We start from the raw sequence: 26,510 nt of genomic DNA, 5'->3' as shown, positions 1-26,510 counted from the left end.
GCATGTTGCAAAATTGTACATGTTGCATAATTGTTATTGCTTATCTGACTTTTTTCCCCCTCCTTCTCTCTTGTCATGATGTTGCATGGATGCTTTGTCTATCTTCATGGTTGTTTGGCCGCATTGTCTGTCTGCTTGTGTGTCTGCCTGGCTGCATCGTCTGTTTGCTTGTTTTCCTGCATGTATGAAGACTAACCTTGTGCTGTGATGTGCTTGTGCTTTTATTATGTACTGCTTATTATTAATTGCTTGTCTTTTGTTGTTGTTTTGTTGTTTTTTACTGTTTTTATCCGGCAATCAACACCTTGCCCAGGTACTGCAGTTGAAAATTAGCTACCCAGCTAAAACTGGCACATTTGCAGCAATGTTGATTGATGTGCATTGTCCCTGTACAACTAAACAAATAAAATAAAATAAATAAAATAGAATATAGCCTATAGGCCTATATGAATTCGTTCACATTTGAGCATTTTTTTAATGACATATGTGGACTTTTCGATCAGTTTATTTGTGAAGTTAATTTAGCCGAATGTTTGGACCATTTCTAGTGAGTTTGGCTAAATTTTTAGTTTGGCTTCTAGTTGGAGTTGTTTCGTTGAAAGAGAGGAAAAAAAAGAGCCAGTGGTTGAGCATAACAGTGGTTGAGTTAACAGGTCTGTCGGAGCAATTTCGTAATGGACCAATTATTTATTAAGAACGAAGTTTGCATATTGTTTAGATTTTAGTGGAGCTTGAGGCAATGATTTGCTGGGGGGGGAGGGGTGTGTCTCATCAGTCCTACCATTGAAGGCCCGGTGCAAGACCCCACGGTCCGCTACTGGTGTGGAATATGGACAGACATTCATAAACTCATAAACAGAATTAAAATGCTTTTTATGGTCAAATGTTTATTACATAAAAAGATCAATGACAAAGTCAGTGCATTTTATAATTTTGTTACATAATGCGTCGTTATTACATATTGAAAATGACGTTTATTACATTTTGATATTTTATTACATAATGTGCAGTTATTACATAATGCGTCGTTACAGACCTTAACTCGGACTTTAGGAAAATCTTAACTCAAGGTGTTTTGTGCAACCGGCCCCAGGCTTAAATAGCAAAGGAGAGTTGTGTATGTACATGCTATAATAATCTTATAATAAGAATGCAAAGTCTGTGTGTATTGTGTATTGTTAGCTGCAGGTTTTTAGGAGCATTAAACTGACAGCATCAAGATCGCACAGCACAGAAAGCTAAAGAGAAGTAGTGTGTGTGTTTGTGTTACCTGGGGGGTCTCTACAGATGTAACAGATGTACTGGTCGGGGATACTCTCTTCCAGGAGGCCCATGCATACACTGTGCTGCCAACACATGCACTCCTCACACTTCACGCGCACACACGCACACGCACACACACACACACACAGATGGAAAGTTAGCATGAAGTAGCCCAATAGCATTCCCTCTCATTTTCCCTCAAAAAATTTAATTTATTACTCAATACTCTTTTCAAAAGTATTATTAACTCATTCTCCGCCACAGTTTTTCAGAAAGTCACTAGTCACTAGTCACTATCAGGGTTTTTGATCATTTTCATTAATGTTCCTAGGCCCACAGAATATGTTCTTCTATGACTACGTAAAGACTGAATATCTCAAAAGAAAGAAGAGAGCCTCGACTTTCATATGAAAAAAAAAAGTTTGATTCTACCTTCATCTGTTCTTTAGTTATCGACACCTGAATGTAGGTCGTTTTCACCAAAAACAGCAGTCTCTGACCAGAAAGCGGAGGAAATGGCATTTTTGTAAATGAAGTCATCTTCATGGCTCCTGACCCGAATAAATGCCTTTGATGGCGGATACTGCAGTGTTACACTCAACTATGAACCCTATAATGATTTTGTTTCCCCTTCCGGTCAAACTCGCCCGTGGGCACAGCTTTTACCGTAACACCGGTGTGAGAAAGAGATTCACCCCGCTATGAGGGGAGCCCGTGTCGCACATTTGTCTTGCGCGGTGGGACGACTGGTTGTCTGTGTAGCCTACTGTATGTCAGGAGCAATGTACCAGCTGAAATTTAGACGGCATCAAGAGTTTAGGAACTGGATTACTATTTCCTGAGGACCAGTGACTTGTGGACGTGTTGCGTGCAGGTTGCATGTTGTAAACAAAATCCTTCACGTTTGAGTGACAGGCCCCCGCTGTAATGGACTCCAATCCCGTATCGATAAAAGCTGCTGGACAGGCATTTGAGCCGTGCCATAGAGCTGTGCTATGGACCTTTTCTGATGGGAGATTGTTGCATTTTTCTGCTTCCTGGTTTTGTTAGACAATCGTGGTTGATCCTGTACACCTTTAGCTGTACTATTTCACAAGCTGAGTACGAGAGCCATCTACAGTACATTGTATCACATGACACTGTCTTTTTGCCGTCAGATGACGTCAATGGCGGGGAAGCTTGTCTCTTAAATGACGTTCCATGACACCAATGGTGGGTGAATGAGTTAATACTTTACTTATTACTCCCTGACAACAGTAATTCATTACACTACTCCTTATATTACTTTACCACAAAATTGGTAATTGCGACCTTTCTCCTCAAAATTCAGACTTTGCAAGGGCCTCTGGGTAGCGTAGAGGCAAAAGCACTCGCCTACCACTGCACCCGGGTTCAATTCCCGCTAGCGGTACTTCCGGCTTGGTCAGACGTTCCTACAGACACAATTGGCCGTGTCTGCGGGTGGGAAGCCGGTGGGTTACGAGTCCTGGTCGCTGCACTAGTCCCTCCTCTGGTGGGTCGGGGTGCCTGTTTGGGGGGGAGGGGAACTGGGGGGAATAGCGTGATCCTCCCACGTGCTACATCGTGCCAGTGAAAACTCCCCGCTATCAGGTGACTGCACATCGTATCGGAGAAAGTGGTGCTAGTCTACAACTCTCCCCAGATCGGCAGAGGGGGTGGAGCAATGGAGAAAAACAATTGGGGAGAAATTCTCCCACCACACACATGCCCCTAGCCACTCCCTCTATGATCTTCCTATACCTAGCTATGGCCCCTTTTCCCCTTGCCCTGCCGTTTTCCCTCACCACACCCCCTCCCAGCCCTCCTACCCACCCCTCGAATCCCGACTCTCTAAGACCTCTCTAAGACCCTAGCTATGGCTGCCTTTATCTAGCCCCGCCCCTTTCCTTGATGAACGGTCGGACATACAGTCACTGTGACATTGAACTTTGACCACCAAAATCTAATCAGTTCATCCTTGAGTCCAAGTGGACGTTTGAGCCAAACTGGAAGAAATTCCATGAAGGCGTTCCTGAGATATCGCGTTAACAAGCTTGAAAATGGCATTCATGAGGTCATAGTGACCTTGGACTTTGACCGTTGACTGCCAAAATCTAATCAGTTCATCCTTCAGTCCAACTGGACGTTTGAGATAAGAGGTCAAAGTGACCTTGACATTTGAGCTTTGATCACCAAAATCCAATCAGTTCATCCTTGCATGCAAGTCGGCGTTTGAGGCAAATTGGAAGAAATTCCGTCAAGGCGTTCCTCAGATATTGCGTTAACGAACATCAGATGTACGTACGGACTTCGTGAAAAAAGTCTAAATTTAAGCACCAGGCAGAAGAAAAAGGAGCAAGTTTTGTATTTTTATTTCAAGAATAAAGTCGAAATGTTGAGATTAAAGTAGAAGTTTCGTGAATAAAGTTGAAATACTGTAATGAGAATAAAGACGAAATGTTGAGAATAAAGTCGAAATTTCGTGAATAAAGTTGAAATACTGTAACGAGAAAAAAAATCCATAAAAAACAACAAAAAAAACACAATTTCAGACGGAAGCCCGTCTTTATTGTCACTAGGGCATTCACAGACTAGTCGACTAGTAAAACCACTAGTCGACACTGTGCTTAGTACCGTAAATTCCGGACTATAAGCCGCGGCTTTTTTCCCGTTTTTTGGGCTTTTTTGGCCCCTGCGGCTTATCTATGGATTTTTTCCAAAAAAAAATAAAAAAAAAAATCTCTCTTTTTTAGCACTCTTTCTAACTATAAATCCACTTCTGTTTTAATTTCCTCTCTTGCCCTCTTTTAACAACATAACATAACATAACATAACACAACACAGGTGGTGTTGTGTTATGTTGTTTTGTTGAAATGTTAATAAATGGGAGCTTCCTCAAACAGCCATCTCTTTCCCGACAATCCCCTCTGTGCATGAACCCTTACATATGGTAATTAAACATTAAAACACAAAAAAAAAAAAAAAAAAAAAAAAAAAAAAACATTAAAACACCCGCGGCTTATAGTCCGGTGCGGCTTATATATGTAAAAAACAGTCAACTTTGCAGGTGCGGCTTATACTTATAGTGCGGAATTTACGGTAGTCGACTAGTCGTTTAATTTTTTTTTTTTTTATCTTTAAGAAAGAACATGAGGTATTTACACGACATACATGGACTATCATATCCCATATCCCATATCCTCCACAAAGAACATCAAAACACAACAAAACAAAACAAGAAAACTGCATAAAATACACAATAATCCAAGAACAAACAAGACTATTGGACAAACAACCAAACAAAAACAATGCATTCAAAGTAAATACATAGATCTTGCCTTGTTGGCAGCTAGGAAATGCATAGCTTTAAATTGGAAAGCATCCACTCCAGCTGTAGTTCACTGGTGGAATGAACTCTCAAGCTACCATACGTTGGATAACATTTACTACAAGAGCAAAGGCAGATTCTTAGACATCCCCAAAATATGGCAACCACATACAGAGTTTGACTTTAAGAACTTTTTACCCCAGTGTCATTAGGCTTATCAGGATAGGAGCTGAATGCATTGTTTTTGTTTGGTTGTTTGTCCAATAGTCTTGTTTGTTCTTGGAATATTGTGTATCTTATGCAGTTTTCTTGTTTTGTTTTGTTGTGTTTTGATGTTCTTTGTGGGGGATATGGGATATGATAGTCCATGTATGTCGTGTAAATACCTCATGTTCTTTCTTAAAGATATATATATATATATTTTTAAACGACCAGTCGAGTATAGGGCTGGGCGATATGGCCTCTAAAGAATATCGCGATGTTTTTCGGCTATATCGCGATACACGATATATATCTCGATATTTTTGAAATCTCTCATAAATGCTCAATTTAACCCTTAAGGGATCATACACATTTTGACCAATGGATTTCCATGACTTTTCCATAAGTTCTTAACCTGTATTTTATGCACACCTGGGGTAAAAAAGAAGAAGAAAGAAAGGGCAGATGTAGTGAGCAAAGATGGATGATTTAATATTCCATAGCTCTGACCTAAGCAAATCTGACATCACTGTGAACACAAACAACACTTCTGATATAATATGATTGTTTTAGTAAAGTGTATCACTCAATAGTCAATACAAAAAATAATGGCTTTTATAGAACCGAAAGCCTAGCTGCTTAGTCTGCAGATAAAATATAAAAAAATAAATTTAGACTCTTATTGGCATGACGGCAACATATAAGCGGCCTGAATTTTGCATTGGGGCCAGTTCTATAGTGAGGCATGGAAAGCCTCACTATACGCCATCATATCTGTGTCGTTTCACTTTTGACTGAAAAATGATGCCTCTAGTCTAGATTAAAGAAAATACACGTATGTGATGTTGACTTTTATGTAGGCTATGTGCGCATTCGTTTTCCTTATAGATCATGACTGCCCTGCAGCTAGCTACGTTAGCTTCACGTTACCTTGCATGTAACGTTAGCGTTAGTTGCTTTTGGAGACACAAACCCTGGACGTTTCATTTTGAGTAATGCATGAGGTTCTCTATGGTTTACGCCAGCTCTGGGAGTATGAAGTGCTTTAAATGCGGGGATTTTGGTCACAACAAGCTTGTGGAGCGCTGCCTGCTCCAAAGAGCTTGGACCAGATCACCCTGAGCTCGCCGTTAAACAACAGGCTACAGACAGAGGAAGGAAATACACTCGGGTCTTTTTCAGACGTTGCTAGTAACGTCCGTTACTACTTGCTTGATTTAGGGCTGGAGTGGACGATAATTCAATAGCCTATTATTGTTGTCTTTCAGTGGAATCATCGTGATGATATGAAGTTATTTTAATAGTGACATTTTTGCTGTCTAAATTGACGATGACAAGCAAATGTTACTTAAAAACTGATCAAATGAGGTATGGCAGGAATATTATTTGAAAATATAAGGTTTGTTTGACATCACCATTCAGTTCAATGAGATGAACACTGATTTTGCATACGTGAAACATGATATTGATATTGAGAAGAATCCTTATGATTATCATATTGATTTCAACCCCATCGTCCAGGCCTATATATAGCCCTCCCTGGACAACAATGCACAAGCCGCTACTGAACAGAAAGCAAACTTTCTTAAATATTGAGCAGATGAGTCACAAGCACCATAATAAATGTCTAACAAATGACAGAAAATATAACTCCACATGGCTATAGTACTGTAATATTTTCGTAGCTAGAACAAAGGCTGTAACAAGGCTTAGAAGCAATAATGTCACACAATGTTATACAGCGTACATAAAAAACACTTATCTAAATAAACTGAAATTGACTTAAATATAGCACAACAGTAAGAGTAGCCTACTATTTTACTGAAGCATACTAGCATGGTGCTATTCTGATATGAGCTATCAATCAACCATCATCATCAAAATACTCAATATTGCACAACAAACTTAGGAATTAACAGTCAAATAAAAGAACAATGTAAAAATATACATTTGACATACCGAGAATGCTACCAAAGGCATGGAACATCGAAGTTTGAACTGGAATGTGAAAGTTGAGTGAGGACAAGAACCATGCTGCTGTCTTGCCCACAATGGACTTCTTGACTGAGCACATGGCCAGAGATCACATGACTACCGTAAATTCCGGACTATAAGCCGCACCTTTTTCCCGTTTTTTGGGCTTTTTTGGCCCCTGCGGCTTATATAACGGTGCGGCTTATCTATGGATTTTTTCAAAAAAAAAAAAAAAAAAAAAAACTCTTTTTTAGCACTCTTTTTAACTATAAATCCTATATAACTATAATAAGTTTTAATTTCCTCTCTTGCCCTCTTTTCACCACACTGTATGACACTGTATGACACTGTGTGCACTGTAAAAAACAACACAGGTGGTGTTGTGTTATGTTGTTTTGTTGAAATGTTAATAAATGGGAGCTTCCTCAAACAGCCATCTCTTTCCCAACAATCCCCTCTGTGCATGAACCCTATGGTAATTAAACATTAAAACACAAAAAAAAAAAAAAAAAAAAAAAATACCATTAAAACACCCGCGGCTTATAGTCCGGTGCGGCTTATATAAGAAAAAAATAGTCAACTTTGCAGGTGCGGCTTATACACCGGTGCGGCTTATAGTCCGGAATTTACGGTACATGCATAACTGATGTAATACACAACTATTGCCAGCAGGGGGAGAAAAACCAAACTTATCGATTAGGGGTGGGGGAAAAAATCGATTCACCTAAGTATCGCGATTTTTAATGTCACGATTTTTTGAATCTATCTTTTATTCCAGAATCGATAATCGCAAAAAAAAAATAAAAAAAAATGGGGTGCTTGCAGTCAGGCCACTCACTGAACAGCAGGCCAGGCGCCGCCTACTGGTTTACTAGTGGTTTTATTACTTTATTAGTTAGTCTGAAGTAATAATTACACTTCAGGGTTAAAGTAGGTGCATCTCATTGTAAAATTGGACTTCAAACGGCCCAAATCTGGCTTCAAACGGCCCAAATTGGGCTTCAAACGGCCCAAATTTCACGCGTGTCGGCCCATATCGGCCTGGCCTGTTTGGTATCTAATCCGGCCTGAATTATGATCCCAGTCCGCCCCTGTTTTTAACTATATCGCCCAGCTCTACTCATGATATATAATATACAGTCTCTAGTGTATGATTCAACTTTTCCCATGTTCTAATCTAGTGTAAAAAAGAAAAACAAACTGAAAAAATAAAAGAAAAAAATAAACAAAAATCGCAATAAATCGTAATATCGAATCGCAATAATACTTAAGAATCGCAATATAAATCGAATCGGCACCCAAGAATCGTTGAAAAACAAACTCAAGGAAATAATGTCCTGATGGGAACAGAACACCTACTATAAATGAACAAGATTGGTTGGTTGAAAAACATGGCTGTTTCTTCTAAATATTTTAATGACACAATTATTGTTAGGGTCATCCATCTCACATCCAAAGTAATAAGATGGAGTTAAAACATTGCACAATGTGTCCCTGTCAAACTGCTTGTTGAGCTCACTGACTATTGTATTTTTGCATTCCTGGGCAAGATGTGTGAAAGTATTGCAGTGCCTGTGATATTTTACCCTTATCATGGTTTTCCTTTGCTTCACTGATAGGGCTTTCACACCGGCAGGGCTCCGTGCCGGTTCCGGTTCCCGAACCCAAATTTGAACCGGCCAGCGCGTTCCGACCGAAAAAAGAATTGGTTCGGAACCTGAAAAGTTGGTTCTCAGCGGAACCAAAAAACAGTTGTTTTTTCCTTGGGAACCGTGACATCATCAGTGGGCATGTCTCATTCTAGGCTGTGAAAACGAGCTGGAAGGAGAAGAAGGCAGTGACAACATGGAGAAAAATAATTTGCAGTGGTCTCCTGAGGAAACCAAATGTTTAGTGGCAATTTGGGCATCTACCGAATCTCAAGAAAAGCTAGAAAGCAGTACAAGAAAGAGCAAGTCGTATGCCGAACTTGCGGAAGAGATGGCCAAGGCTGGGTTCACTCGAACGCCAGACCAAATAATTAATAAACTTAAAAAACTGAAGCAGGACTACCGAATAATGTCCTCCCACTTTGGTTCCGCTTAAACTGTTGTGAACACGGGCTGGTTCGCCAGAAAGCACCAAGGTTCTGAGACTCCAGAACGGAGCCAGAGCCAGAACCAGAACCGTGTCTGTCTGAAAGCGGTAATATTGACATAGATGTTATCCTGCTTATGGACGATTCAGCTTTGGCCAACTACATTCCCTCATATGGAGACAGAATTGCACTTTTCAATTTCTGCAGAAATCAAAAGCCTGTCTCAAAGCGAAAAAAGGGTCTACTTGACAAGCTCAGGGAGAAAATGAAGCTAAGAAATGAAAAAAAAAAAAAAAAATAGAACAGAAGCTGAAACTATCGCTGCAGTGTGGCTTCATCATGGCGTGGCGTGCGGCTGGTGTGAATGGTCTCGCCTGTTAACAAGGACGCCGAAATGAAACTGCCATAGCGCTGCGTAGCTTCAGCGTGGCTTCGGCGAATGGTGTGAACGAGGGCTTAGCTTGCTTCAAAGCTTCTTCGCCTTCCCCCGGCAGTCAAAAGCCTGTTGCTATTTTGCAGAAACTGCCAAGAGATCAGCTACTAAACGTTAGCTTTCCCAATTTTCGCATGTGGAGAGGCAGCCACACCAAACTCTATTCAGAAATCTGGCAACTGTGGCCTTGCACTCTCCAATTCGGCATGCATATTATCTCCCAAGAAACACTTTACGCCCTATCTTCGTACAGGCGATATTCCCTATTAGCGCTTGCGCACCTGTTTGCGCGTGCCTTAAAGCAGGGAAGATTGCAGTCCGCTGTCCAGGTGTTATGCCGAGTTTTGCACCCCCGCCAGGCAGCAGCAAAACGCATCCCCACCTCACGGGAACATATTGTAATGATTTATACAGAAACATAACTGTTTAAAAATGATATGGTGCTCTTCAATTTATATATGGATGGTTTGTCCAAAGAGTTAAGTCAATGTAACACTGGCTGTATGGCAGTACAGATAGCCTTTTTAATCACTTGTATGCCGATGATCTAGTTATACTGTCTCCATGCAGTGCCGGCCTACAGCAGCTTCTCAGAGTATGCTCTAGGAATGGCATGATGTATGACATCAAATCTAATCCTAAAAAGAGTCTCGTTATGATCACTAAAACCAACGAGGATCAGAAGCTCACCTTCCCCTCCCCTCCCCTATAGGAATGTATCCACTTTTTATGCTGTTCTGAGAAATTGTATGTTTAAATTTATGGGCAGACTGACAGTGTCTAGCAATCAGATTATAATGGCTCTTGTTAACATAACTAAGAGTGATACGAGGTATACATCATGCTTATGGAAACACTGGTGCCAAAGTTTGTATATCTTTTAATTTATATTTCTTAATCCTTTTTACGGTTTTCCACAACGTCGCATTGTTGGGGCAAGAGCGTGTGTGTTTCTAATGCACTTCTAAATGTTTCCTGTATTGTTTACTGTACTGTATGTCTCTTTATGGACCCAATTGTGCCTGAAATAAAAGTTGATTGATTGATTGATATAATTATTTGGGTAGACGTGACCCCCCTGTTTTTAAGTTAAAACAGCAATATGGTGGCGATGCATGGTGGTGCGGGGAAGCATAACTTGTCACAACAACGGGCGCAAACGCAGATTAGAGGCGTGCCAAATCATTTATATTTTATCTCATAACGACACCATCACATAATATACCTGTTAAAAACATCTGAGTTTTGATGCAATTGGGGTTATTTTGTTGACTGGGGTGGGACAATAGAAACGTGTTTGCAGCGGGTAAACGGCAGCGACAAAAGAAAAGATTGGAGGATTTATAGTGGACTCAATTAAAACTCGACTCGTGCCGAGGCTTGTGCCAGATCAGCTGTGATGCCAACGACCCTCCTGGTTATAGCAGGTGAAGGTGAATAGCCTATTGCAAATAGGCTACAATGTACAAGTTTTCTCAATTAATTTACCATAACCCCTTGATATGACTAATCCACCATTTCATTTAGTCACCAGGTTAGATGCAGGAGTTGCCGACACACATTCATTGTAAAGCACGCACGGAAAAGTTGTACTATAAACATAAGATTTAATAAACAAAACTCCGGTTTACTTTTCCATATGAACAAAATAATATCAAACGCAGGATAGACAAACTAGGATATTTTCTCTTATAAGTGATGCGATGCAGTCGGAAAACTGTAGCTCTCCGCCGTCTAACACACCTGTCCCACATTTCATTCATTAACTTAAGGTACTACAGAGGGGAGGAGCGTCACCAACGTCCCACCCCAGTCAGCATCAGGTAAGTATGTCAGGTAACTATTAATTTCAATATCAATTTAAATCCAGGTAAGTCATAATGGTAAGTAAATCTCATGAATTACATATTTCATCAATTACATTACATTACGTTACATTACGTCATTTGGCAGACGCTCAATCTGAATAAAAATAGAATTCAAAATATATTTTCTTTTACAGGTTTCCCATTCAACTTAAATGTTCCCAACATGGCTCATCAAATTCAAGACACTGGTACTGGCCTACAGGGCAGTACACCAGTCAGCTCCCCTGTACCTGCAATCTATGGTCAGGTTCCAAACCTCTCAGCGCTCCCTTCGCTCCTCCACCAGTGCAGGTCGCCTCGCCCCTCCTTCGCTACGGGGGCTCAAAAGTCGCTCATCCCGATCTCGACTCTTCTCGTCCCTGGCACCTGAATGGTGGAACGAGCTTCCACCTTCGGTCAGGACTGCTGAATCACTGCCGATCTTTCGGAAAAGACTAAAGACACACCTTTTCAGGCTCCATCTGGGCCCTTCTTGATCTAACTTCTTTCTCTCTTTCTAAAAAAATAAATAAAATACTAACCTAAACTAAACTTGTACCACTGTTCCTTCAGAAGTTGTAGTTGTCATAGACTGTGCTCCATAGTTGATTGCTCTATTGCTGACAAAAATGTGTTATTGTAAGTCGCTTTGGATAAAAGCGTCTGCCAAATGACCTAATGTAATGTAACGTAATGTAATGGCTCCAACACCCCTCCTTGCAATGTGATAAAAGTTTCTCAGTGAATTATATTTGATTGCCTCACCGAATAATCTGCTGGTTACCCAATTTTAGCAGCAGAATTTGATGTCCTGGGGTGGCATGTCCGTGCGTAACGTTTCTGCACTGCGCAGAGATTATGGTGAGCTCCAGCGCAGCGAGGTATTTAGCGCGTAAGAGGTGCTTTTCAAAGCTCTTAGCACAAAGTAATTGCGCGCTGCTGAAGATAGGATAATGCCATCTATCCCCACATTTATCGCTGAAACGCCTGCTTTGGCACGCCTATGCCCAGTACAATTATAACAGGCATGCGCTTGTGCCCACCCCCAATTTGCATTGCGCACAGTGGGAAGATAGGGCCCTTTGTGAATGTAAAATAATTGTTTTTGGAAAAGTGGTTCGCTGTGCTGGCTACCTACCACCCTCAACTTTTGCGGGGAGAGGACTGTGTGAATCACCGGTGAAACATTTACATTTATTTGGAATGTGTGCTTCTTATTGGAGTATGTGTATGTAAAATTAGAGACAGGCTTACAAGTATTCATAAAACGTCTGTTTCCAAAGTTTCAACTTGTATGTTTAAACAGTAAGTTGCTGACTTCAAATGGAGCTTGTGCCCATGAGACTGACCAGCGGACACCGGGCTCTGTAACTAGGTCACAGAAGGGACATGAGCCACATGACTGAAGATGGAAGAAATTAATATTTTCGATGTATCTTGAGCATTCTATGGCCGGCCGAGTTGTACAGTAATATATATTGTCATGTCATTGTGTCTTTGGGTAATTTATAAACAAAATTAATCTTTTTTTCCCTCGATTTGTTTTTGTACCGCTATTTTAAAGTGACTTGTGTTTTCCCCCTAAAAGGGGTCAGGGATCTGATGTATAATATAGCTCCGTCTTTGTGTGTTGTATTTTCAACCATTTTAAGGCTACAATGTTAGTAAGTCGCCACTAGATGAACTAATGCCAGCTGCAAGCTCAGGGTTTGGCTCACCTGGATCATAAAGCCATTTTCCTCATCCATCTGACAGATGCAACGGACAATCTCCTGACTGGCCTCACTCAGGTCCTCCGCCGGCTCATTCTCCTCCAGCTCGAGCTCCTCCCCACTGTAGAGCAGTGACTCTGTCGTGGAATCTCCTAGATACTCTCCTTCTGAAAGATCTGGACAGATGATAGTAAAGGGGGCAGAAGTTGGAGGGCTGACACATAGAGCCGATTAACCGGCGTTGGCATTGCAACTTCATCTCATCTGATAATTCCAAAACATTCAGGAAAGTCCCTTGAGCCTGTTGCTGCATATCATCACCCATTTAGTGCGGTTTCTCTTTATTTTTCAACCTCTGCATCTTCCTTTCTTCCACAAACAAAAGACCAGGCAAGGCTGACAACGCCAGTGCCATTTAAACTTTTTATCTGACATATTCTCGATTAGGAAGTAGCTATATTAGGAAACCATTTAAGTGGTGAGTGAAATGCTGCTTTGTTTCATGAATCAGGTCTCACGCAGGCGCAGAACGTACAGTATGTGCTAGTTGTCTCACGCAGGCGCAGAACGTATGTGCTAGTTGCCCATCGGTTCTAGTCTTTGTGGTGTGTTTAAGTGCAACTTTTTGCCTCCGCAAAAGGCGACATTGGGGCATTGGTCGGCCTTTGTTGCCACTAGTCCTTTCAAGTGTCCCCAGTGTGTCAAGCCCTTTAAGGTTGTGATCACTTGGATCACTTTAAAGAATCTTCTTGATACCCTCAATCTGACAGATCTGGATAGCTCAGGGGAAAGAACAAGGTCAGAGGCTGTTAGGGGTTAAAGTTACAGCCTAGTGTAGCTACAGTACTGTGTTGCTGCCATCTTAAAAAACCTTGATAAATCTATAGAGAAATAGCCACAAGCTGCAATGGTAGGGGTCCAAGCAGAGTTTGAAAAGACAGAAAAAACAAGTTGCATGAAGATTGGACATGCAGTTGTACATTTTAACTTTCTTGTCTTTCTCCCTATCTGAACTCTTCTATTTTCTGTCTTATTCATTGATATTGTCTGTTATGTGTTACGTATCTCCTTTACGATGTAAATCGTCTCTGAGTATTTAGAAAAGCGCTATACAAATAAAATCAATCAATTGTTAATCACAATGGCTGGACTTTCTATGGCAAAATACAGAAGTGACTGTTTTCAATTAAACTTGCAGAAATGGGTGCATTAACCTATCTACCAAGTTTTATGATAACATGAACAAACTGCGATAGATCTTTCCGAATATGTAGTTGACTGAATTTTGGCAAATTAACTTGTTTAGATTTTTTGTTATGCTTGTTATAAAGAAAAGGTCGAATGCATTGAAACAACATACAACTAAGATAATACGATGGTTATCATAATTAATTACCATAATAAATCTTTATTAATGAAGAAAAAAAGCATTAGCCATCATCTTTTTTTTCTTTCTTTTTTCTTTCCCCCCGATTTTTTTATCCAATTTTTATCCCCCATTGGTGCTAATTTATTTATTTATCCTGGTTGCTGCTCCACCATCTGCAGATCTGGGGAGAGGCGAAACTGGCTCCATGCTTCCTCCGAGACATGGGCAGTAGCCAGCCGCTTCTTTTCACCTGACAGGGCAAAGCTTCACCGGTAGGACATAGCACGTGGGAGGATCCAACGAGTTCCATTCCCTCCGAGCAGGCGCCCCGAATGACCAGAGGAGGCACCACTTCAGCGACCAGGATATTGCATGTTTTGGTGAGGGGTTCCTATGAAGGAAACCCCCAGGGGGTACGGGGAGAACACGCAAACAGAAAGGCCCTTTTTTACGCTCGAGGACATGCATATTACGGGCACGCACTACTTCAGCACTCAAATGCGTCCCAGGTGGGAATCGAACCCAGGACCTTCTAGCTGTGAGGCGACAGGGCTACCACTGCGCCACCGTGCCCCCCATTAGCCATCATCTTGTCAATGATTCACAAGGCATTGGGAAATTTCTCATAACACTGGCTTTGGAGTGTGCCTCTGAAAAACCTTTGGAAACCTATATAGCCCTACCATTTCGCCCTAGCCCTCTATCCCCTAGCTCCTCGTTTCGCAGCTCGCGAGAATTTTGCGGCTCTAGAAGCTTTAGTTGGCGGCTCGCACTCGCCCTCTGGAGCAGTGGTCCCCAACCACCGGGCCGCAGACCGGTACCGGGCCGCAAAGCATTTGGTACTGGGCCGCGAGCCCGGCCAAAAAAAAAAAATAATTAATAAACATAGGCTATAATATTAGGCTGTGTGTGGTAGTTAAAACATATTTTCAAGTTGACGTTTATTTATGTTTGTAGTTGAAACAAAAACATAAATACTGTAGGCTACATACAGTACAACACAAAAGACTGTTATTTACCTTTTGTCGCCACCTGGTGAGTAAATATGTAACTAAAACCATTAAATATCTATATAATAATTATATTAAAGAAATATCTCAAGAAAGGAAGACGGGGCCCCCAAACGCCTTGAAATTAGAGTAAATAATATCTTAACTCAGGACGAGAAAGTACGGTAATCGGAAACATCCTTTAATTAGTTCTTTAGAGACTCAGTCTTGGAGCTGGCCACAACATTTGGCCACAGGGAGGGTGTGATCTCTCCACCAGACCATGCCCACCCTGTCTTCTCCCTCATTGAGCCAACTGAACAGGTTTTGAAAACTCTATTGGCCTTAAAAACCTCTAATGCTCTGGACGTGTATTGCCTTGATTCTTGTATTTTTAAGCGGAATGCAACCACTTTGTGCGCTTCAATCTTTATGTTGCTTAATCGGTCTATTAAAGATGCCGTTTTTCCTGATGGTCTGAAAACGGCAGTCATCTCTCCCATCTATAAGAATGGTGACCGCTCAGAACTGATTTTTTCTCTCCTTAGCCTACTTTTCTAATCCAGAGAGGTCTGCTTCACACAGCACAGCCTATACGAGCAGGCACTGACTGACTGTAGTGTTTGTCTTTGCTAGCGCGTTCGCTAGCAGACTAACAGACCAGCATCAGTTCACACGTAGCATTCCCCCTTTCCGCCTTCAAAATAAAAGCGTAAACTACTCTGTACTAAACTAATTCACTCAGAGCCTGCCTTCAGATAGGAAGCAACTCAATAAACTTTGCAGCAGATTCAAGACTAGAATATATTCAGCACTTTGTGGCCGTATTGCTTTTTATGTACTGTAGTCTATTTATTTATTTTTTTGTATATAGTTTTTTCATTGTTTCATTTTCAGACATCGGTTCAGTGCCGTTAACAATTGGGTGTACACACACAAGCAAAAAACAGAACAAAACAACAACAGCGAACAGACGGGACAGAACCCATAACAAATTAGTCTTCAGATAAACTGCATGTACAAATATGGTGTAACGGCGACATTGACAGTGTGAGTGCTTGATCTGAAAAAAACATTACAACATAGTGGTAAGTCTACTAAAATGTACAACAAAAATCTGTTTACACGAGACGCTGTACATAAAATCTCGTACCGGGAGACCATGAGAGATGTGCAAGTTACTAATTTCTGACCTCACCCAGGTAGTCCAGAAATGGGTCCCAGATAATTGAGAACTTCCTGAATCCTGATTGAGTTAGTCCTCAGAGACCTGATTCTTTCCAGTTGAAGTGGAGAGAGTTGCGGAGCATGGAGGCAAGCAGAATTAGATTTATTCTAGGGGCTACTTATGATGTGCTGCCATCTCCCCAGAACTTAAATCAGTGGTTGGGCGAGGATGTTGCCTGCCCGTTGTGTTCTAGTGTATGTACACTAGGGGTGGGACAAAATATCGATACTCACGGTATCGCGATATTTCCACTTGCGATACGTTATCGATACACTGGCACCAAGTATCGATATGTTTATTTAAAATAAATAAATAAATAAAAAAAATAATAATTAATAAACAGGCTAAAATATTATGCTGCGTGTGGTAGTTCAAACATAGTTTCAAGTTGACGTTTATTTATGTTTGTAGTTGAAACAAAAACATAAATACTGTAGGCTACATGAATGGAAATGTTGGGCCAGACATATTGAAGGAACATTGATATTGAATTAACAGTGATATTGAATGAAAGACATGTTGAACGAACACTGACATTGAATGAAAGACATGTTGTTTGAATACTAGCTGGTCTATGTGCAGACAGTGGGAGCACACAACCCCCACATACCTGGCCATTTGGCCAATTTGAATACCACACCCGTGATAAAAACCACAGGGAACTGAGCCGACTTCTTTGTCCCACAGCAGCGAGATAAGGTGAACCAATCGGTGTGCCTAAACCACAGCGAAGACACGCCCTGCACCCCAAAACATATACAGGTTTGAAGCCCGAAAAACTTCAGTTCTAAGTGGCCTCTCGCTACAACAGGACGTGTGGTTCAACTCGAGACAAACCGCCCTTCCCCCCTCCTCGCAGCTGAGCCGCCAGACCACCACCAGGCCTGACGACCCCTGCATCAGAGCTAAGTTAGCTTTGATATCCTGAAACCGACCCGCATCGCCTCGACCCGGCGAGTGCCTTCAACCCGAAGAAGCGAGCTGTGAGATCCCCCTTTCCTCCACTGAGACGACAGCAGATCCAGAAACCCAGCGTGGCCAGCTGAGTTCGACTGCCTGTTCTCAACCCTCCGCTCCTTCCTTCCCGGGACCGCGGACACCCGCTAGACGAGCATCCCCCCCCCCTTTACGCCGGAGGAACCTTGCGAGACCGACCATAACAAACCACTGCACCCGAGTGTGCAGAACTGAGCGCGCAAGCCAAGTAAGACTGAATTGATCACTCAAGTCCGGGCTTAGAATTGTTTAGAGTTAGATGATATATATCCATAGATATACATGATTGACTGATATGATACTGTAAATTAATCTGTGACTGTTTGTGTCTGACTGTAATTGTGCATATACCTGCATTACTGAACCCGAGTGTTTAAAAGCTAGCCATTTAATTCTTCACCGATCCCCGGAGGGGATCTAAGATAGCCAACGAGCCGAGAGGAGCTTATTTCGCCAGTTCAAAGCCGGTTAAAACTAACCGTGGTGAAGCAAGCGCCTCGCGGCCCCGTTTTTATCTAGACAGCGTATTTCTCCCCCACGGGCACGTGCGTAAGCGCGGGCACGAACCTTTCCCCTATAAATACACACACACATAGCTACTAGTCGGCTAACCTCCATTTGGTGCCGCGCACACACTCCCTTATCCTCCATTTTGTGTCAAGCACACCCACTCCTGTGTCGTCCATCTTGGGGTCGAACAACACATCCCTTAGTCATCCATTTTGGGTCAAGTCGGTCCTTCCGGGTCGGCCATTTTGAGTAGAGACCACTCACCCACACACACACACACACACTCTGCCTCCCTCTAGTGTTCATCCGGTGCCTTACACCTTCATGCAGATAAATCCTCATAACCTCACGCTTTTTCCCCAATACAGTGAAGGGTTTTAGAATGTAACTTGGTTATAACTGAAATCCATTGACTGTATTGCCAATACCTCTTCTTTATTTTATATGTAATAAATATTGTCAACTTTTATTAGAATTCAACTGTTTCAGAGTGACTTTGTGATGACTGTGGTGGACTATTGCTTAAAGATTAGCAACTTCACGCTTCAGAGAGACTAACTGTGATTAAAGTTGGGTCCTGCGATTAAGCAGGTGGTGCCCCTAGGTTAATCCTTATCCAGGATTACATATTTTAATATTTTAATAATTTTGTGAAATATTAATAATTTTCGGATTATTAATATTTTATTTTACCTAACTAAATTCACCCAAATAACGAGCACAACAGAAATGTTTGATCATTAATATCTACTTTTAGAAATTATATAGGTAGGTAGGTTATATAGGTTTTCTTGTTTTAATAATAATAATAAAAAGACTTAATGTGTAACTTTTCCTCCGTGGTATTGAAAATGGTATGAGTGAGTGAGTGAACTCTGAGAGAGTTCATGTCAATTCTGCTAATAAATACATAATACCTGCTTCTTGCCTTTTAGGGGTATTTTTTTCTCTTCAGTTACACAGGTATCGTGATGTATCGTCTTCCAATATATCGATTATCGCAGTATCGCTGTATCGTGATAATATCGTTATCGAAGGCCAAGTATCGTGACGATATCGTATCGTGAGCTACTCAGCGATTCCCACCCCTAATGTACACTGAGGCATATACTGTCAGGGTGTAAGGTCAGTCTCTTCCAGGGGCGATACACCTGGCGTCACAACCAGGTGTTCAAATGTTTGGCAACTGCAGTTGAGGAAAAGCGGCTAGAAGTAAATTCTCTAGTAGCTAGCAAAGAGACTAGACAGATCAAATTTGTACGTGAGGGAGAAAATATTAGACCAATTAAGGTCAGGCACAAGTTAGGGCAGCTAAGTGTAGGTGGAGCCTGGGAAATGAGGGTTGACTTGAATGAACAGCTAGTCATCCCAGCATATATAGTTAGCACCCGGCTACGTCCGGACTTGTTACTGTGGTCTGAGGTAGAGAAGATAGTTTATTTCATTGAACTCACAGTCCCCTGGGAAGATCGAGTTGAGGAGGCTAATGAGCGCAAGAAAGCTAGGTATGCTGAAATGGCAGCAGAGGCAGAGCAGCGAGGTTGGAGGGCTCGAGTGCGGCCTGTAGAGGTGGGCTGCCGTGGTTTTGTGGCAAAGTGCGTTATTGCCCTACTAACTGAGTTGGGCATTTGGGGACGGAGCCTGAAACTTGCGGTTAGCAACACGTCTCAGGCAGCAGAACGAGCAAGTGAATGGCTGTGGCTAAGGAGGAAACATGCTAGCTGGGGAGCTCGCTAAGGTAAGATTGATTGTTTGTTGTTGGTCATGATTGACGGTCCGCATCAACAGGGCTGAATCATTGACAGTGGTGGTGTAGTTAGGAATGTCATACCGAACCGACCTGGATAGCTAGGCTTAGATAGTGAGGTAATATGCAGTTGTGCGGTGGTAGCATGGAGGGGGGTGTTTCCAGGACGCTGGATTACACCGTTAAGCCTTCTTGAGGTGTCGTGGGCCTAACTTAACGAAACATCGGTGAAGGAAGGTGCCCACTTGAAAACCCCAATGACATGCTTCATACTGCTGTTGGCTAGGGTAGGTAACTGGTGATTTGTGTCTTGTGTATTAGTTTGTTAGCCTGTTAGCTTGTTTTATTCTGGATTGGGCTTCTAAATGTGTTTTTCCTCGGATTTTGGCACAAGGGATAGTAACATCTTGTCCTGTGTATTAATTAATACATATGCACTACTGAGACCATGTCTGTCAGCCACAGCTGAAAGGAGGGTGGAGAGGGGGACTTCCAGTCTTTCAAAATAAGTATTTTTGCGACAATCATCCCCTGCGTCAGGGACTGCTGCACAGCCATGAGGAGAAGTAAGAGCAGTCAAAAATGGCAAGTTCTGCTTCTGGCTTAAGAGTGAATCTATAGGCCTTAGAATACCAGTCGAAAACTTTGGCCCAGAATCCGGATATTAAAGGGCAAAGCCAAAAAGTGTGTGACAATGTACCCTCTAACACCTGGCACTTATCACATAGTGTTGAGACAGATGGGTAAATCTTGTGCACTTTCGATTTGGAATAGTGAAGACGGTGAGTAACTTTGAATTGGATCAGCTGGTGTCTGCTGTTAACTGAGCAAGATTGGACCATACACAAACTCCTGTCCCATATAATCTGCGACAGATCAACACCAAGTTCATCCTGCCATGCCTCTCTAATCCTCAGTGGAGGCCCTGTTATAGTTATCGAACAAATGTACTAGTCTAGAAATAAGGTGCCTGGAGTGGGGGGGACTCAACAAGACCTCAGAAAAAGTGTGTTCATCTGGGAGAACTTCAAAATCTCGAAACTTAGACCGTACATAATCTCTGACTTGCAGGTATCTGAACCAATGCGTATTGGGTAACTCAAATTTCCTCCTCAGAAGATCAAAAGAGGTGAAATGGCCATCTACTGTATGTATGTATAAGTCTCTGAGTGAGCACAGCCCTTTCTCACTCCAGGCACAATAGGTTCTGTCTGACCGCACAGGTAAAAAGGTGTGATTAAAACAAATTGGTATATGAGCGGAAACATCAACATGAGTTTTTCACCACAAAGCTTAAATTCTTGAGAGCCCATGGCGTTTCTAACTTCAAGAATAACATTGCTGACAGGGATGTCAGCTAGGGAGGTTCCCTAGCTGGAACCCTAGCGTTCCAGCTAAACAAAACACTGGCTGCAGCACTTCTGGAGCGGTCACCTTTTTGTGCGGCAGCCTCTCATTACTTTTAATGAGGGAAGGAAAAAAACAACTGGACACACAGCAGCCTAAATGTGGACTTACTCTCCCCAGTGAGGTCCACTTGCAAAACTGCCCGGGGATAGAGGAGGTGTTTGGAGGAAGAGGAGGGGAGGAAGGAGAAGGAGTTGCCATAGTGATGGTGAAGAGAAGTGCGTTCCATTAAGGACAGTGACAGGTTGCCGTAGTCATGGTAACCTGGACACAGAGAGATTGCGTTAGTTCATATATGAATTCTCACATTTATCATCATTCCGTCATCCACGTGCTGTTACTATCATATCGGGAAGAAAAAATATAAAAATATCAGCGTGAGAATGTTACCCATTTATCACATTAAGCCCCCGTTCACACTATACGCCGAAGCAACGCTCAACCTAAGCTCAACCTACACTGAACCCACAAGTTTCATTTAGGCGTCTTTGTTAACAGTCAAAGCCGCTCACACCAAGCGTCAGGATTCACGGCTGTTTTCCAAGCGTGACGTGTGAAGCTTGAAGCTGCCATGCATGAAGTCAATGGGAGTTGTGGGTGGGTTCAAGGCGCCCCAAGGAGGTGCTGAGAGGAAAAGAGAAGGCTTCTTGTGTGAACGGTTAGGTGTCAGTTCAGTTTGTGCCTGCCTCAAGCTTCATCCTGTGTGAACAAGGGCTAAATGTTTTTTTGTACATGTATCATCAGTATATACTGTAAATGGGAGCTAGGGCTGTTTGTTTCTGTCTGTTCCACTGATGACATCTTCAATTATGTCATAAAGCACTGTGACACAATCAGTGATGTCATAAACCACAAATGACATCAGTCCCAATGATGACATCATCAGTGATGTCATAACCCACTGATGGCATCAGTCCCACTGATGACATCATCAGTGATGTCAAACCATGGTGAGATCATCAGTGATGTCATAAACAACTGATGACATCGGTCCCACTGATGACATTATCAGTGATGTCATAAACCACTGATGACATCAGTCCCACTGATGTAGTGATGTCATACATAGGCATTGTGACATCACTGATGTCATCAGTGACACACACACGAGAGAGACTGAGGGAGAGAGGAGAGGGAGAGAGAGGAGAGAGGAGGGAGAGAGCTGAGGGAGAAAATCGCAAAAATGTCAGCGGCCCACATCGAGCGTAAATAATGCGTTCTCAGAGCACTTTTTATTTTAACGATAAAAGGAGCTGTCCATCAGCACCACACAGAAATGAGAAACTAAAAGTGAGGGGCTGTCTGCAATAGGCTAATTCATGAATAATGTATTACAAATTAAATAACTATCATTCAACGATGGTTAAGTGCATTCTCATGCATATTTAAAAAAAATCCCCATAAAGATCGTAATGTTCTGCAAATTATTTGGCGGCCCACTTGCAATACCTTCCTGGCCCACAGGTTGGGAATGGCTGCTCTATACTACTGACATTGTTGATACAAAGCTGATAAAAAGCGGCAAAGTTTTCCTTTAACATTTGCTTGTTTCAATCTAAAACTAGAACGACCGCACCGTGGATATATGCCTCCGCCAACAAGTGAGCAGTTAACATCCATGTCTGTCGAGACTTTGACGTTTGAGCCAAATGTGAAGAAATTTTGTCATGGCGTTACCCAGCTTGAAAATGGCATTCGTGGGGTCACAGTGACCTTGACCTTTGACCACCAAAATGTAATCAGTTCATCCTTGAGTCCAAGTGGACGTTTGAGGCAAATTCGAAGAAATTCCATCAAGGCGTTCCTAAGATATCGCGTTCACACCTTGAAAATGACATTAACGAACTTGGGAATGGCGTTCGTGAGGTCACAGTGACGTTGAGCTTTGACCTTTAACCACCAAAATCGAATCACTTCGTCCTTGAGTCCAAGTGGAGGTTTGAGGACAATTTGATGAAATTCCATCAAGGTGTTCCTGAGATATCGTGTTAACAAGCATGAAACAAGCGGTCGTGAGGTCACAGTGACCTTGACCTTTGAGCACCAAAATCTAATCAGTTCATCCTTGCATAAGTCCATGGGCCAAGGCAAAAATCGGTACCACCTGAGGTGACCGCACGATTTTGTTATTTTTGTCTTCCTACATGTCTCTAGTTTATATTTTGGTATGATAACCCTGCCGATTTGGTAGCTTAAGGATAGTTATCACTCTGTAAACAAACATACCCCCATATAAATGACAAAACCCTGATTTCTGTGTATTAGTCCAGATGATATGTGAAAATGATGTTCCCTTTTTCGTAAAAGCATGAAACTTGGTACGCTTATAGTTTGGGGCCCTGTACAGTTTCAGAAATTGAGCCATCGCAAAAATGCCTTGTGGCGGCCATTTTAATTCTGCCATAAGCAAATTATGTAGTTTGCATCATATCTCCTGAACCACACATGCTAACACTGGAAAGGAGATGTCCATCCCAATGTTTTCATGGTCAAGGATTACAATGATACCATATAGAACATCATAAACTGTTAAAGTGACTAATCAATGGTGAATTTGATGACGTTGTGAGAAGGAAATGACAGTATCTGATAACCGATGCTATAACTTCAAAGCCATGACCATTCTCTGGCTAAGATGTTTTGATGAGTGATTTGACTTATATAGACCTTTTGTTAAAATAGCGCCCAGGTCCCTCCTAAAGATCCTGGGATGTTCCTTGCCAGATGGCCAAATCCAAGATGGCCACTGGCGCCATGTTAAAAAATTGACTTTTGACACAGAGCACATAGAATAATGTATGAAGACACTTTTCGGTGTAAGTCAACCACGAGGAATCCGATTCTGACATCAGTTTGACATTATGGCATAGTTTTGACCCAGAATTCCAAGATGGCTGCCATCCAGTATTGTGGAAATGTAACTTTTGAATGGAAAGGTATACTGTGCGTTTGGGGTTTACCACAAGGAAGGAGATTAACAATGGTGGATGTTTTGGGAATCATTTCAGAATTATGTTCACTGAAAAGATGTTAATGTCAACACCCATTTTACCTTGGTACTGCTGTACCAACTACCCCCAGGATTTCTTGCATTAAAATATTTAATGAATGTATGACAAGATAACTAAAATAAGCTCTTTTTATTAGCTGTAGCTATAGATTCTGAATCATCAGATTCCGCTCATAATTTTTAGCCACGTATGCTGTGTCATACCGGTCAATCACACAGATGATATGTCAACATCACCATGGCGGGCAAGGATGATGGATGACACCTTGTGGACATAGTCCGACCACTTGTATGGGGTGCCATCTTGTGTCTGCCGATCTCTTGCTGATGGAGTTGCCATCCTCTAGATCATGCCCATGTCAACGAGAGTGATGTAGGGTTCTTGCAGCCCTACAGATTGGAGATAGAGCTCCTAGATGCGCTTGCTCTTCTGCGTCTTCCTGTATGTGATGTTGGAGTTGAATAAGGCCACACATTCATCAAAAACACAATGTTCCAGCAACTCGTGGAGGTTTACAAGTTGACCACAACCAGGTCAATCACTGCCTTGGAGTGCTCCACTCCATCTCAGCAGCTCCTACCTTGAGTTCCTCCCCGGGTAGTCTCGCTTGCCAGACACCCTCCCTACAATGGCAGAGTCTGGCTGCTAATACCTCCACCCTGGTATAGGGGAAAAAGGCTCTGTTCACCTTTACAACTATCCACCAAAAGTATCAAGCAGGCCTGCTTTATTGCACAATCCAGATCCAACCGTTTTCAGCATGTAGCAATGAGCTAGCATTGTTGATGTTGTTGTTTCACAGTGGCACAGGCATTTGAGATAGACAGATTCGACACGGAGGGAGTGGAAACTCTGCATGGGGCGAGCCGGCCGCATCACGGCTGGTCTGACTGAACGGTCTAATGTGCTAACAAGTGCGCCAAAATGAAACTGGCTGCGCTTCCAGATGCTTCGTCACTTCAGCATCTGGTGTGTTTGCACCTTTTCGCATCCATTTTGAGCCATGCCTGCATGCATGAGTTCAACTCCTTCCCGTTTGACCTGGCCTCCCCAACCCTCCGCACCTTACAGTCTGCCTGCCTCTCTGATGAACTCATTGCAGACTTAAAATCAGCCCATGCTGCAGGAGAGGAGAAGTTGACCAGATTCTTGCAAGTCCCGGGGGCCCTATCTTCGCAAAAGCGGTACGCCGCGCGCAATGCAAATTGGGGGCGTGCACAAGCGCATGCCTGTTATAATTTTTACTGGACATAGGCGTGCCACAATCAGGCGTTTCTGCGCAGAATACGGGGCAGCACCTCTTACGCGCCAAAAAAAAAAGCACCTCTTACGCGCTAAATACCCCGCTGCGCTTGAGCGCACCATAATCTCTATGCTGTGCAGCACAGCGCAGAGTAAAATTCCTTTTGGATATGTCATTACACAGGGACGTGCCACGCCAGGACATCAAATTCTGTTGCTAAAATTGGATATTAGCAGATAATTCAGTGAGGCAATCAACTATAACTCACTGAGAAACTTTTATCACATCGCAAAGAGGGAAATTAATTTAGAAAACTTGTTGGACAATGGACATAGGCTATTCACCTTCACCTATCCCATAGTCTCGCTGGCCTGCCTCCCCTCCCACGCAGGTCTCCATAGTGGGATTGAGATGGGCGGCGCTTAGCGGCAGTGCCCTTGGAAAATAGTTTCCAACAATCCAACTTGCCCTTTTCAGCGTGTAGCAACGAGCTAGCGTGTCGGTTTCTGCCGTTAGCTTGCTAGCTAGTTAGCATTGTTGTTTTCACTGAGGCAGCAGGGCACTATTTACAGCGACACACAGGGAGGAGGGAGCAGAAGCTGCCCTGATTGACGTGGTCGGAGCCAATGACAGAGTTTGTAATAAGCCGGGAGCAGACATCCAGCAGCCACTGAAACAGTCGCTCCAATGGGAGAGCAGCTGTAGAGCAGGGGAGGGCTTATCCCAGTTGCCTGTTTCCGTGGCGCCAGACTCCTCTCCCGGTAGGGAGGGGAGGCTGGCCAGCGAGACTAACATAATTATGAAATTACCCTCAAAACACAATAATTGTCATTACTAAACCATGTTTGGTAGGCATGGATTTGCAATTAAAATAGCTATAATTCACCATTGTTAATCTCCGTCCTTATTCTAAAAATGGTAAACCCCAAACACCACATACGTATATACAAGATAAAAAAGAGGTAGCTGTCCAGTGTGGTTGCAGGACGTTCCCCAGGTTTTGAAAGCAGCAGAGGAAGACATCCGAGGCACTCTGAATTATATTAAAAATCCTTTATTCTGAGTGCCTCGGATGTCTTCCTCTGCTGCTTTCAACACCTGGGGAACTTCCTGCAACCACACTGGACAGCTACCTCTTTTTTATCTTCTATCTATATATGCCCCATCCTGGAAGA

The 26,510-nt window shown here is 42.5% G+C and overlaps 1 protein-coding gene across 2 annotated transcripts in view; it reads right to left on the bottom strand.

Moving 5' to 3' along the window:
• phf20l1 (PHD finger protein 20 like 1) overlaps window positions 1-26,510 on the bottom strand; it is a 132,528-nt gene that overhangs the window by 30,892 nt on the left and 75,126 nt on the right. Inside the window, exons 14-16 of one of the 2 annotated variants that reach the window (XM_083642906.1) lie at window positions 21,193-21,345; window positions 12,842-13,011; window positions 1,271-1,370 (exon numbers count right to left, since the gene is read on the bottom strand). In XM_083642906.1, coding sequence (XP_083499032.1) covers window positions 1,271-1,370; window positions 12,842-13,011; window positions 21,193-21,345 — 423 coding nt within the window. The remainder of the gene's footprint in view (window positions 1-1,270; window positions 1,371-12,841; window positions 13,012-21,192; window positions 21,346-26,510) is intronic. The other variant, XM_083642907.1, reaches the window with a different exon arrangement.

This window comes from Poromitra crassiceps (assembly GCF_964638095.1).
Source record: "Poromitra crassiceps genome assembly, chromosome: 1".
Lineage (NCBI taxonomy): Eukaryota > Metazoa > Chordata > Actinopteri > Beryciformes > Melamphaidae > Poromitra > Poromitra crassiceps.
This window is presented reverse-complemented; position numbering and strand designations above follow the sequence as displayed.